The sequence below is a fragment of the Numenius arquata genome, chromosome 13 (assembly GCF_964106895.1).
Source record: "Numenius arquata chromosome 13, bNumArq3.hap1.1, whole genome shotgun sequence".
Classification (NCBI taxonomy): domain Eukaryota; kingdom Metazoa; phylum Chordata; class Aves; order Charadriiformes; family Scolopacidae; genus Numenius; species Numenius arquata.
In genome coordinates, this window is record NC_133588.1 from 3,516,447 (window position 1) to 3,529,958 (window position 13,512).

The 13,512-nt window shown below is 34.3% G+C and overlaps 1 protein-coding gene across 1 annotated transcript in view; it reads left to right on the plus strand.

Moving 5' to 3' along the window:
• Window positions 1-13,512, plus strand: part of RPGRIP1L (RPGRIP1 like) — a 77,696-nt gene that overhangs the window by 7,433 nt on the left and 56,751 nt on the right. Inside the window, exons 4-7 of the mRNA XM_074157862.1 lie at window positions 427-725; window positions 3,338-3,437; window positions 5,593-5,736; window positions 11,308-11,413. Coding sequence (XP_074013963.1) covers window positions 427-725; window positions 3,338-3,437; window positions 5,593-5,736; window positions 11,308-11,413 — 649 coding nt within the window. The remainder of the gene's footprint in view (window positions 1-426; window positions 726-3,337; window positions 3,438-5,592; window positions 5,737-11,307; window positions 11,414-13,512) is intronic.

A 13,512-nucleotide genomic window follows, 5' to 3' on the forward strand; every position in this document is an offset into this window, starting at 1 on the left:
GTTGCTTATTATTAGCATTCTTTCAATAGTTGAATATTTTGTAGAACTGTAGCTTTTATAGTTTGCCCCACCACATCCCAAATCTGTAACTTTACTTAACAGCATGCAGAGGTTCCTATATAAGGTCATGCGTTAAAAATTACATTTAAGCAGCATATGGAGTAAATATGTGTCCTCCCTTTACTAACCTTAAATGATAAGCCTTAGGAAACTGTTATTTGTCAGTGCTATAAAGCAGATTGCTGCACAGTGGTTTCAATTATCTTCAAAGAGTTCTTCACAGGCAGTAATAGTTATATCAAAACCTGAAATTTATTATTCAGGTTCTACGCTGAAGTCTTCACAGTGATTATGTTCCTTTCAACAGAATGCTTTTTATGCTGACTTTTCACATTCTTTTTCATCTTTTTTTATTATTTTCCCCAGAATGGCCACCAAGTTAATACGGCTTGTTAATGATAAAAAAAGGTCTGAACAGGTTGGTGGCGGCCCCAAGCGGCTGGGTCAGGCTGTGGAGCTGGAAGAAATGATTGAGCATTTGCAAGAGAGAGTTCGTGAGCTTGAGAAGCAAAATGAGAGCCTCCGCAGCAAACTCATTTCAACTAAACAGCAGCTCCAGATTCAAGGCCATAGGCCTTGTGCATACAGCTATGTTCAGTCTCGTATTAACACTGGTCTCAAAAAAGTGAGTGAGGCTGCTGGCACACCGGAGCACGCGAAGAAAGGTATAATTCACCTTCATTAAAAATATTGGTTTATACAGGTACCACTAATTATTGCTTCCCTGTAGTAAGTACGTACTCTTTTCTGTTCATCAGTGGGCAATGGTACCTGTATGCAGAAAGATTGTTCTTCCCCCCCCTTTTTTTTAATATTTATTTATAGCACTCATGATACCTTGTTTGCGTTTGAAGTCCTTATTTTGAGAATCTACAGTGGCAGGGTAAAAGAAAAGTACAGATTTGAAAATGAAGTAGTTATCAAGCAAGTTTTCTAACAGTTAAAATCATGGGACTTTCCTGGTATAACTTCTCTACGTGTTAAATGCTTATAAAAGAAGTATAGGAAAAAGTTTAGTGTTGTCATGTTATAACAAAGTTTTACATCTGTAGTTTGTTTGCACATGTTTTTCCTTTTTTAATTTCAAGGTTTGTTCTAGTCTCTTGATACATGTGTGCGCAACACTGCAGACTTGAAAAATCTGTTACATGTGTGGACTTTCGAAAGCAAATACCACAATGCAGCCATCTTTAATGATGCTTTTTACTGTCAAGACTTACTGCTTAAGGCAGTCTTATTCTCTGTCCTTTATTTATGGTAGCTACATTTGGAAATTACACTTTAAAACCTTTCTATTTTCATATCAACATTTTTAGAAGTAGTTGTGCCCTGTTAACATATACAGTACAGATAATGTGTTTTTAAAAAAAAAAATGCAGCTACGTCGGCCCTGGTTCAAAACTGAGTCAGCAGAACTTTCTCCTTAACTTCTTCGAGCTATGGATCAGGCTGATGACCAGATATATTGTGGTTTTTCTCCATCTCACCCTCCCACTGGTTTTTTTTTTTTTAGTTACGTTGATTATTCAGGTGTATGAAAAAAGAAACAATTCTCGTGTTTTCAGACAGTCAATAAAAAGCAATTGGCTCTAGCACTCTGCTTCTTTAATTTGAATATAGTACAAGTTTTGACATCTTAAATACACCTACATTTTCAGACATTATGTCATGAATTAGGCAATTTTATTCCCCAGATCAGAAAAAAAAAAAAAAAAGGCCAAGTTGTCCACAGAACATGCGGATCAGATAATAACATTGACAAATTTCACAGAGGTTCTAGTGTGCCTATCTCAGTTCTAAGACCTTGTCCAAACTAGACACGCTCTGGTAATTTGGGTGCTATGAATATGCAGTTTTTTGAACACAAATTTTCTAAAATGAAGACTATTGTTAAGAATCTAGTAAGCAATACTCAGAACTTGGACATAGTAGTGTTGTCTCCCAGAAGGTCAGAGAATATTTTCTATAGTATTCATTGGCATAGGATGTTCCATGTTTTTCTCTTGCATTCTTCCTCATTCTGCCCTTTTGATTAATGATGATACCCCACACCAGACTGCTGGGTTTATGTGCCTCCTGTCTTTAAAGACTGCTGGGCTCTTAAATTGCTCTGTAAAACCATGAGGCTGAATCTCAAAACATTTTTAGTGTAGATAAGGAAATATTCAGAGCAATTCTCCAAAAATAAAATGAGTAACTGGAAAAATTCAGGAGAGCTTAGCTGTCTCCAGGGTATGAAGAAGCAAGAAGAATCCACAAATAATACATACACCTTATTATATCTGCTTTGTGTTTGGCTGGTTTACAAATACCGTAGCAAGTTGATCCAAAAGATGTGGTCAAGTATGAATTTTCACTAAATACTCATTGGTTTCTCTCCTGACTTTCTTTATGGAGTAAAACCATCTAAGATATTTAATGATTGGAACAAAAAAAAAAATATATATATACACTCTAGGCATATATATAAACATATGTATATAGCACAATTATAATATCTTAGAATAACACTTAAAGATCAAAATTCAAAATATATAAATGAATCAAGTTAAGCTAGCACAAATGCAAAGTAGGTAGATTTTTTTTCGGTCCTTTTGTGAACCTACTGGTATCGTTGTACCTTGAACCTAAATGACTCGATTTAGGGGAGTGAGAGATGGCAGCTGTAGTGTTGTATTTGAAATTTAATGATAGTTTGGTCCCACCTCAAAATTTCCTTAATTTCTTCTTGCTAAAGAAAGAGAAGAAGAAGAAAGGTTTGGAGAAACCATTACTTTTACTCCTGAACTAACAATTCTTCCTTAAGTAATTTCTCGCTTTTCTTCTTCACCAGCGATTCAGTATGCTTCTAAAGAACATAAGGAAATTATTTGCACTGCTGCTAAAAATGCTCCTGTAGTTGCTCGTCTAGGTAAATGACAGTCGTGATTTTGTAAAGAAAGTGCTATCAGAGAAAAAGTGATTACAAGTCCATGTTCCTGTTTAATAATATTGATACTGTTCTTCTTTGAAGACACCATCTCTGTTCTCTGTCTTGAAATGTTTTCCTTAGAAGATTTTACTTTTAAAGACACGTTTTTAGCACTTCTCTTTACCAGCGCATACTGTAATACATTGTAGATACTCTGATTATCTCTTTTTGTGTGAATTTGATGTAAAAATACTTTTTATGGCATCTATATAGGAGTTGTAAGTGTTGGTACTGTATAGAGAATATTGTTTTGTGAAATGCTTTTTCATTCAGCATGACAAAAATTTATCTTTTCTTTGTTTTCAGGAATGAGATTTCAGGATTTAGAAGTGAGATCACCTAACCTTGTGCTCCCAAGATATGGACAGAGTCTGCTTGAGGATCCAAGAGCTGAAATAAAAAAATTGTATGATTTTAATATTTCTTAATCTTTGTCATTATAATTGTTAAAACTTGGGGTTTTCTTGGAGGAAAAAAGAATACCTTTTTTAGAAGCTTTTACTTCAGAAAATAAAGCGGAGTTACTGGGTCTGACAACTGTTAACACTGCTAACACAGCAGAAGTGTTTTATAATAAGGAAAACATAGGATCAGGAGTTAAGAATGTAAAATGTAGATACGTAAGAATTTGGCTGGAAGTTAAAATTGATCTTTAAGGTGAGGCTCTCTTTTTGCTAGGATGGAATGCTGCCCAGCTTACTACTGGGCAAAACTGATAAAAGCAGAAAGAATCTTAGCTGTGAAATTATTACCACCATAACTCCTGAAATGTGTAGGATAACCCATGCAAGCGGTGTTACGCTGATACTTCATTTCTAAAGGTGGTCAGATTTTGTGGATAAGTTGCAAAAAGTGTGGTATAGGATAGTAATGTAAAATGATTTTGATTCACTTCTGCATTTTGAAAGTTGGCTATAGTCCAGTTGCACATTTTAACTGAAACTGAAGCTCAGGAAGCTCTTATAACATCCTTAATGCAGAGACTGCATGAGAACAGAGAGGCGTTACATAGGGTGGAGAAAAGGTAGTTAACATCTAATTTAAAGATATTGACATCTGATTAGAACATTTTTCTTCTCCAAAGTATATGGGAACCTTTTGTGCTTTTTAGACACCTGCTTTTCTTAAATGCTACTTTCAGTATGGGCGTTTCTTTCCATAATGATCTACCGAAATCAGATTTACTACAATATCCATAAATGCTAAATTTTCAATAAATGGGCAGGCTAAGTATACAAATATATGAATTAACGGGCAATTGTGTATTTTCTGCTTGATGTTTTGTAAAGACAAAGATTTAGTGGGATCATAGGAAATAATTTTACAGAAATATTCTTATAAATGATTTTAATAAAGAAATTTAAATTATTTAACAATTTTTAAATTGCACTTCTGCTAGCATCCTGTCTGAATTTAACCTTTGCTGAACAGTTACAATTAAAAATAATAATAATAATTTTCATCATAATAGAATGTTGCTACTGAAAAAAACATCCTTACGAATATTATAGTGATTGGTTTAGAAAGGGCTATTTTTCCTATAACTATGACTTTTGAAGACTAGGAAAATAAGAGCTATCCGTTAAGACTGCCAGGAATCTTGATGTTGACGATAGCTTTTCTCGTAAGACTGGTCAAAAGCATTGTGTTGCAATGCAGAAAACATTCAAATAGTGTTTTTTCCAGAGATTTCAGTTCTCAGAGGTGGAAAAAATAAACACAGCTGCTCAGTGGTGCACAAAAGCAAACACACGGCCAAAAAACTCAAGGTATTTTCAAGTCTACGATAGGTGTATGAAGTAATGAAGAACCGCAGCTTATGCATCAAAAGCTTTAGAGTGGAAAAAATTGTGGATAAATTGTTGCTTATTCTTATTAGAAAAAAAGTTATTGCAAAAGATGCATCTCTCATCTGAGATGAACTTGTCAAGAAAATAAAAATTGCAAAGTTGTGCCCATGAAAAACTATTCAGATTCTGATCTCTATTGTTTCCTGCCTTTCTTTTTTTAATTGCATTTACTAGATAAATTCCACTGCTAAAGACACATCTGATTATTTTTTTTTGCATGAAGTTGTCTAACTCAGAATGAAAGCTTTAAAATTGCTCTTACTGCTCCATTCATTGAAAATCTCATGTTCTTTTCATAGTTAGTAATGGTTGTTTCCTTTTCAGAAAATACTTGGTACTAATGGGTTAGGAGGAGGGTACATTTAATATAGAGTGTAAGAAACCATAAGCGATGTTTTCAGCTAGGTTCTGCTAAACATTATTCAGCCACATAAAGATTTATTTTAAGAGTGTTATGTTGTTTGTATTGTGTTTGATAATGTGTGTGAATTACGTATCTATTTATTGTACTACTCGCATCTTTTCACGTGGTGACCTCTAATTGTTGTCACAGTAAATTGAACTCTTAAACCTCTGTTGTGATACATGTCATTAAGAAGCACAAATTTTTCTGAACACTTTCAAAATTTTTGCTCTTGAGTATTCATTTAAATTTTTTTTGTTTATTAAATCCTTACCTGGTTTTGTAACGTAAGATGCTTGTACTTGCAGGGAGACTGTGATTGAATCCCAAAGGGAACACATTGAGGAACTAGAACATGCCAAAGAGATACTTGCGAGTCAGCTGAGAAGGAAAGGAAAGGAAATTGAAGAATCTGTCCTACGGCTGAAAGAGCAAGAAACAACAAGCCAAAGGTATTGTGAAAAATAGAAATCTCCATGGTGGAAGCATTAGAAGAGCTATGTCATAATCTTTAGATATAGCTGTGAAAATTACTTGTTCTGGTAAGAAATATTTGCTTTATTCCTTGTTTTCCCTTTGGTGAAACCAAGTCATAAAATGTTTTACTGATTAGCCATGGATAATTCTAACCAAGGAGATTGTTATGATAATAGGTTATTATGTTTTTTCACAAATAAACAAAGAGGTTCATAATTAACATTTTAGAGAATTCATTTCCAGCTGATTCAGATTCAATTGAAGTTCAACTCATTAAATTTTAATTGTCTATTATTTCTTTAATATAATTATTGGAAAATGTTAGATATAGGTCCGTAGTGGATAATTTAGTGTTCATTAATACTCATTGATAATTTGGAGTCTACAAATAAAAGAAAAATAATGGCTCTGTAAGGGTACATTAGCAAATTTTTGAAGGAATATGGTATATCTGCATAGTGAAACAAAGCCAGACAAACATGCTTGTGGAATGGTTTTACACTAAAGCCTCTATTAATTTAATCTCTTTTCTTTCTCTTTCTTCTTTCACTTTTGTAAAAATATATGCAAAATTACATACAAAGCTGTGTATTTTCCCTCTTTTGGTTGTTTCGATTTCAGCCTGTTCCTTTTAATTGTATTAAGGACCATGTTTGGCATGGTCCTGCATTCCTTACTCATTTGATTTCAATGGAAGTTCTACTTGAATGAGAAATATGCGGTCAATTCTTTAACTGCCTTTCAAGAGAGGGACCCCGTTATTATGTGTGAGCATTCTTTTGTGCATCAGTGGCGCTACATAAATAATACATCATAATGTTTGCTATTAAATTATTCACAAAGTTGTAAGTCTCCCCTATTCAGAATTTCCTTTATATAGTTTAAATAGGTTAAAGAAGTTGTTATAATAAATAATTTCTCAGTCTGTGCCTACAGTGAATTCAGAAAATATTTAAAATATTTTTTCATTCGTTGAAAATAATCTGATTCAAATCTCAAAGAACTTCTGTGCTTCATTTTTTTTATCAATAAACACTGTTCTGTAAGTACAGCAGTCAGAAACTCGACATAACTTCTCAATTTGATATCAGTTGTCATGTTTCTGTGAAATTTTAAGGAGTTTTAAAGTAAAGAGACACTTCCAATTCAGCTAGAAATCCTTAAAGTCAGGCTATAAAAAGTAGGTGCAGAGCCTTTCATATTTGTGTTTATTAAGAACCTATCATACTCGACCTAAGTTAAAATCTGTGAATTCATGTTTAAAGTTCTGGAATTATTTCCTTTATAGTCTATTTCTTGTTTGAAACTGGATAAAAGATATGGGTAAGTATTTAAGATTTACTGTGTTTGGCTGAAGACACTGGGAAATAAATTGAAAAGTGTCCAGTAGTGCATATCCAGAATAGCAATGAGTTCTTGAATTTGGCCAGTAAAATACTTTTTGGAAGGCTGCTAATCCCCATGTTGCTTTGGTTTTTGGTTGTTTTTTTTTTATGCTGAATGAACCAGAGCCAGAATTCAGAGGGTTACTGTTGTCGCCAGGTTTAACTGTAACCATAGGTACCTATACATATCATCTTTAGGAGTTTTTTGTTAGCTCTCCTTCTCGGAAGTCTTATAACCGCTGTCTAGAGCAGTCTGTATTAGTTGTTTGATTACACAAATAGGTTTATAGGTTCTATATAGTTCTTATTTCTTAATACTCTTTGCATCAGCAGGGAAAAACCTGTCAATGATGGAATACTTGAGGAAAAATTGGAAATTTGGGTAACTGATAAGGTCATCTTATTTCATCTTTGTAGCTTATGTCTTTCAATTTTGGTACAATTGGCAGCTTTTTATTGTGTTTTGTAAGAATACATTTGGCTGTCATCTAGTTACGTTACTACCCAAAGACAATGAATATGTTGAAATTATTGAAGAACTGTAGGGTGCCAAAAGGACATAGTAAATGTGCTTCCATAAATGTTCATGTTGTGGTACCATTTGATCTCAGCCTGGTGTTAACAAAATTAGGTTACTTTCAACCTTTAGGAAAACATTCTTTATTCTGCTACCTGATTAAGAAATTATTGTAATTGAAATAACTGTAGTTTCCAAGTAGTGAAGCAGCCACAATTACTAATTATTGATCCATCAGTGGTAAGGGAGGGAGATTCTAGTTATCCTGAGTCCTAAACCCACAAGAAGTCCAGTTGTATTTTAAAGCTGCCTTTGCAGCTTCACTAGTTTCTGTATAACGACACAAGAGCTGCATAACGGAGCTGAGTTCATATGCAGTGTACTCCTCGGCATGATTATTGTAACATGGCTGCAATCAATGGTTTTCTTAATATTTCATTAGAAATTGTTTGGGGATTGTTTCAGGAATCTATAATTCCAACTCAATTTTAACTTAAGGGAGAAACTTGGCCTGTGGGTTGTTAGGCTAAACACATTTTCTTAATTGCATAATTTAACTGCATTTAACTTGACTGTTTTTAATTTAAACCGTAATAACCTCATGGTTTGATGTCTATGATACACAGTGTGCAAGTTAAAATATTAAGTCTAAACAATCACATTTTTCAAGCAGCTAGCTTCAAATTACTTAATTGCTCATCATACTTACCAAAAACATTTTTAAAGCCACCCCCAAAATGCATTTGTGAAACAGGTACCTGGGTTTTGCGCCCGTTATGGGATTTTTGGTGTTTTGGTTGGTTGGTCCTTTAATGAAAAAGCTTATTTGCCAGTCAGTTTTAATTCCTTTGGCATTTTTTGCCATTTTTTTATTTTGCCAGACAGAGGGTAAGTGATCCTGGAAATACGGTGGTGATGGCTTTTTACTTGCTTGTTTTTCTTGTTCTGAATGTGAATAGGGAAAGTTTGTGAGCCACGGGTTCAGCTGATACAATAGACTCCAAGAGTAGTCTCAATATTGTATTCGTGTCCTGCTCATATGGAAGCAAAGACAAGATGCGAGGGATGTGGTTTAATTAGATCTCAATTTTATTAGCTTAGCCATCTGGGATTTACTGGCATAAATTTGTACAGTGCAGGTCAAGATCCCTTCTTTAATCATTTCCTTCTGGTGTAGGTTCCTCTCAGTCGCCCATTCCCACACAGCTGGTCCCCAGCCTGTTATTGGGACCCCCTCTATATGCTTTTAATCCAAATGATAAGAGGTCTGGAGAAGAGATTGTCTCTTTGGTGTACTTCAGAATTAACCCCAAACATAATTCTTAGTTTAAATTTTAGAGAGTCACTTTCTCCTAACTTCGTTTCCAATTTCAGACTTCTTAATCTAGCTTTAAGAAGAGGTCTAGAGTGGAAGGATAGAGTTCGTGTTCCTTATTTCTGCACTTGTGGCAGAAGATGTGCTAGACCTAAATCAGAGTGCCTGTTAATTCGGGTTACTGCCTCTAAAGGGATATTAGTTCCATTTCTTTTTGTTACTTCTGCTCCAGGTTTACCTCCTTGTCTTCAGGTTCTGTGGCAGAATTTTTGGCTTTTTTGGCAATAGAGAAATATTGAATAAGCTACCTTAGTACAGCTTTATTCTTATGCATTATTTTGTTATTCTTTGAGCAAAATATTATCTATATAAGTGATAGGCAGCATTGAGTTTTATATCAAATCTGTATATAACCCCTAGTATATCAGAATACCTGGGCAAATGTTCTGGGAGCAGAATACATCAACTACCTGGGAGGGGAAAAGCTGTGTAGATAATCAATTCCTATTGTAACTTTGTTTATGGAAAAATGAACTTCCCAACAGAATCATCCTCAATTAACTTTGCCTTGCCCACAGAATCCAGAATGATTTTGTTCTTCAGCAATCTTCTTGTCATGCACCTAGATGCATTGGATGTTTCTTAGACATATTTTATTTAAATAAGTAAATAAAATATTGTAGAAGTACTGTAGAGAAATTTTCTTGCTGTAGCCTATGATGAGAGCTGAGATTGTGATCAATGTAACGCACTAATAAGAAATTAATGGCACATGCTTTCTGTTGCTAGAAACTTCATGAGATAAAGACTCTTAAAATGGTAAGAGTTTAAATGATCCCAATAAAAAGTAATTTTTCACTTCCAAATTTGAATAATTTACTTCATAACATCAGTACCCCAAAACTGTTTAAATCAAATGCTGTTTCATTCGCTGTTGAAAAAATAGTTAATGTTGATTGTCAGGAGCCATGGGGTTTACATCTGTACATCATAAATTTCACTATCATCTGCTCCTTTTTCTACTTAAAAGAAAAAAAAAAAAGGAAAAAAGCCCCCAGCTTAAAGAAAAAAAAAAAAGCAAGGAAAAAAAAAAAAGCCCCCCGCTTAAAAAAGAAGCGGGGGGGTGGGGTGGGGAGAAAAAGCCTTTGAAGGCATTGGAGCCTTTTGTTTGATGTGTGGAACAAGATTAATAAAAACGTGCCACTACATTAGCTTTTAAATAGCTAGCATGAGACACTGCTGCTGTCTATACTCACCACAACTTTAATTTATGTAGATAACATGTTTTAGACACATGATAGTTTTAACATTGCGTTATGGCTCTTTCTTGCGGAAGAACTCAGGTTTGTGAGTGTGTTTATCTTCTGTGTAAAGACAATTAACTGGGCAATGCCAAAACACAATAGGCTTTGATATTTTACAGAATAAAAGGAAAGTATTTCACGTACTCAGCTGGTTTACAGATGTGTAAGCTTTGTAGTCCATTTTCTTGCTCCAGCATGGCATTATGACAATTCCTCCAATATGTCTAAAATAGATAAATATTGGAAGAGAAATTACCTTTTCAAATGCTAAAGATTTATTTTGATTTTATCATATTTAAAATTAATACAAATCAGAATTGGTTTCTCTTCCCATACCTGAAGAAGCTGTGAAAATAATGGGGTTTAGTTTCACTGCTTGAATCAAGGGAAAACATCAGAAATAAATATTAACATTTTGAATTCTTTTAAACATCCTTTCTATTAAACAGTACGTTCTCAAATTAATTTTAGAATTGTAACAATATGGAACATCTACATGGATATTAAGTGATTTTCCTGTAGTTAAGACACGCCCCTAGCTTGTTTGAAGTCCGGCCAGCCTTAAGGTGTTACAGTATATATTGCAAAGTCACTTTTTCAGAGCAGTGCTGCACAGGTTTAAACTCTAAGAGGAAACTGCATAATAATGGTAATCTACTGGCCCCAAATACTTTGGAGGATGGAAAATGAGTGTGTGGAAAACAAATCATCTCTTTAGGTATAGGATTGTTTTCTCTTCCTGTCATATATAGTTTGATACGATAAACAGAGATGTATCTGTATTGATTGAAGCTGCTACGTCATCTGTATTGATTGAAGCTGCAGTAGAATGTTTATTTACCTAAAGTCTGCAACGTGGATTATAGAAAGAGAAATTAATTTGGATATTACACACTAACTCTTCTCCCAATTGTGTTGAAGAAATCTGATTTGCAAAGGATTTTAACTTTTCAAGACAAAAATAATAAGAATTCATTTTGTATCTTTAAGCTCACAATGCATTTCTTTTTAATAACGTTTTGAAGGCTAAACATTCGGGACAATGTGGAAATGATCAAGGTCCGTAAACAGCTGGTTGAGAAAAGCAATGCTCTTTCAGCAATGGAAGCAAAATTTCTCCACCTTCAAGAGGTAATTGCAGTTTGGTCAGTAACATTCCTTTACTCTTGTCACATAGGCATGTGTAAATGTAAAATAAATACACACAGTTCTTGATTCTGAGTCAATGCTGAGTACATGAAAATGAACCACATGATACATTGCACCCAAAGCACTCCAAATGTATAGGGTAATTTAGTCTGATTTTTTTTTTTTTATTTAATTTTTTTTTTCCAGAAGTGTCTAGCAGGTCTTAAAGATTTTATCTGCAAAGCCATCCCAGACAGATTGTGGAGAATGAACTGAGTTGTCTGGCTGTCTAAAGAGATTCCTGATAGTTTAAAAAGAGGGCTTTGACTTAAATATACTGACTTAATAAAGAAGGGGTACCAGATCCCCCTCATTTTATCAATCTTTGATAAAGATGGGGAGGTTTGGCTGTTTAGAGTTCTGACATTAGGACTTAACTTGTGTTCATAAGTTCATGGAAATTATTTTAGAGGGCTACTGGAAGTAATAGATTATTATTTTTTTTAATAAAAGGAGTGGTTTTATGAGAATATCTCCAGAACATGCAACTGTATGGCAAATTCTGTGTAGGCTTTAGTTATACAGGATTTTTCTGCTTCTTCCCATATGTATTTGGAGAACCGCATGTGTATACAGGCAGTGGTAATATGATAATAGCTTAGAAATGGGAGAGTTCCTGTGAGTAGGAATTCTACATGCAATAGAACCTTATAAGGTGGAAGCACTAGATATCCTTGTAAACTCTTACTGCTGCCTGCTGCTTGTTGTTTGAGCACACTAAAGAACACTTGTGCCATTAGATTTTTGTTCAGTTCCTTTATTCCTGTGTTTTTCTGCTTCTACATTTTGCTTTGCTTTGCTTCCCTCCCGCCGCCCCGCTGTAATGCCTATATCTTCTCTGCCAAAGCAGGTCTTGTATTAGTATCTCAAATCTAATTTTTCACAGGGTGAACTATGTAGAATGTAAATTCCAGGGGAGACAGGTTTCACGTGGTTTTTTGTGTTATTAAATAGAAAACGATAAGTAAACTGTTCCATTTTAAATCATATGCAACTTTTTGGTAATTTACAGCAAACGTCAAGTACTTATGCCTCTATCTTGGCAGCGGCTGAATGGAAACACATGCCTAGGATTCAAACTGGTGTTTGAAGACATTGTTTCTGATACTCACAGTGAAAGCTGCATTTTTGAAAAGGATGAGTGTGTTTTCTGTCTCATTCTTTTTTTTTACAAGTTAATGGATACGATGTTTTTTCCCATTTCCAGTCATTTGAATGTTTGAAACATGTCTACTAAATGTGAATAACTGTAAAATCGAAAATTTCTACTTTAGGTGGCACATAAAGTACTTATCATCAGAGCGGTTTTTAATATTTTTTATGTTTATCTTGATGAATTTTATGATTGAGTTCCTTATCATTTACTTTTAGGTTCTACCAATTGAAACCCATATAATTCCTCCATGTTCATCTTTGAACTTGAGTCAACCCAAAATGTGAAAGCACAGAAAGATAAGAGCCTATAATCCTGCTCCATCTAATGATATTGAAGTTTGCTAACAAACATTTACAGGACAGTTTTGCTAATAAAGAATTTTAATGTAGCCAGTTGAATGAAGGAATTGTGTAATCTGTTTAGAAGAACAAATGGCGCTGAAACCGTTTGGATTATTTTTTTAAATGAGTTATTTGTAATTGACAACACTATTAAGGCATGTTTCTCAGAGAAAATTTCAGACTAGAAATATTAAACTAAAATCATCATCCCAATTGTTGCCATGACCTGAGTCTTGGGATACTCCAGGGAGAGCAGGATAGAAAACAGTTTGGGCATAATGGGGGGAAAAAAAGTGCTGATGGAACACTCGGGTGTAGAAGAATATCTAGGTAAAGATTGCATTTTGGAAAAGTAAGAAATAAAAATAATGAGGGTGAAGTCGTGGTCCCCTTAAAGTTAATGAGGAAAGTTAATCCAAAATGGTCAGGAGAAGAGCAGAAACACTGAGGGATTAGAACGAAGTTGAAGCAAGCAGATTTTTCAGGACGATATTTTTAGTGCTTTTAATGAGATGGTTCAGTAGAATAAATACGATTGTTGAAAT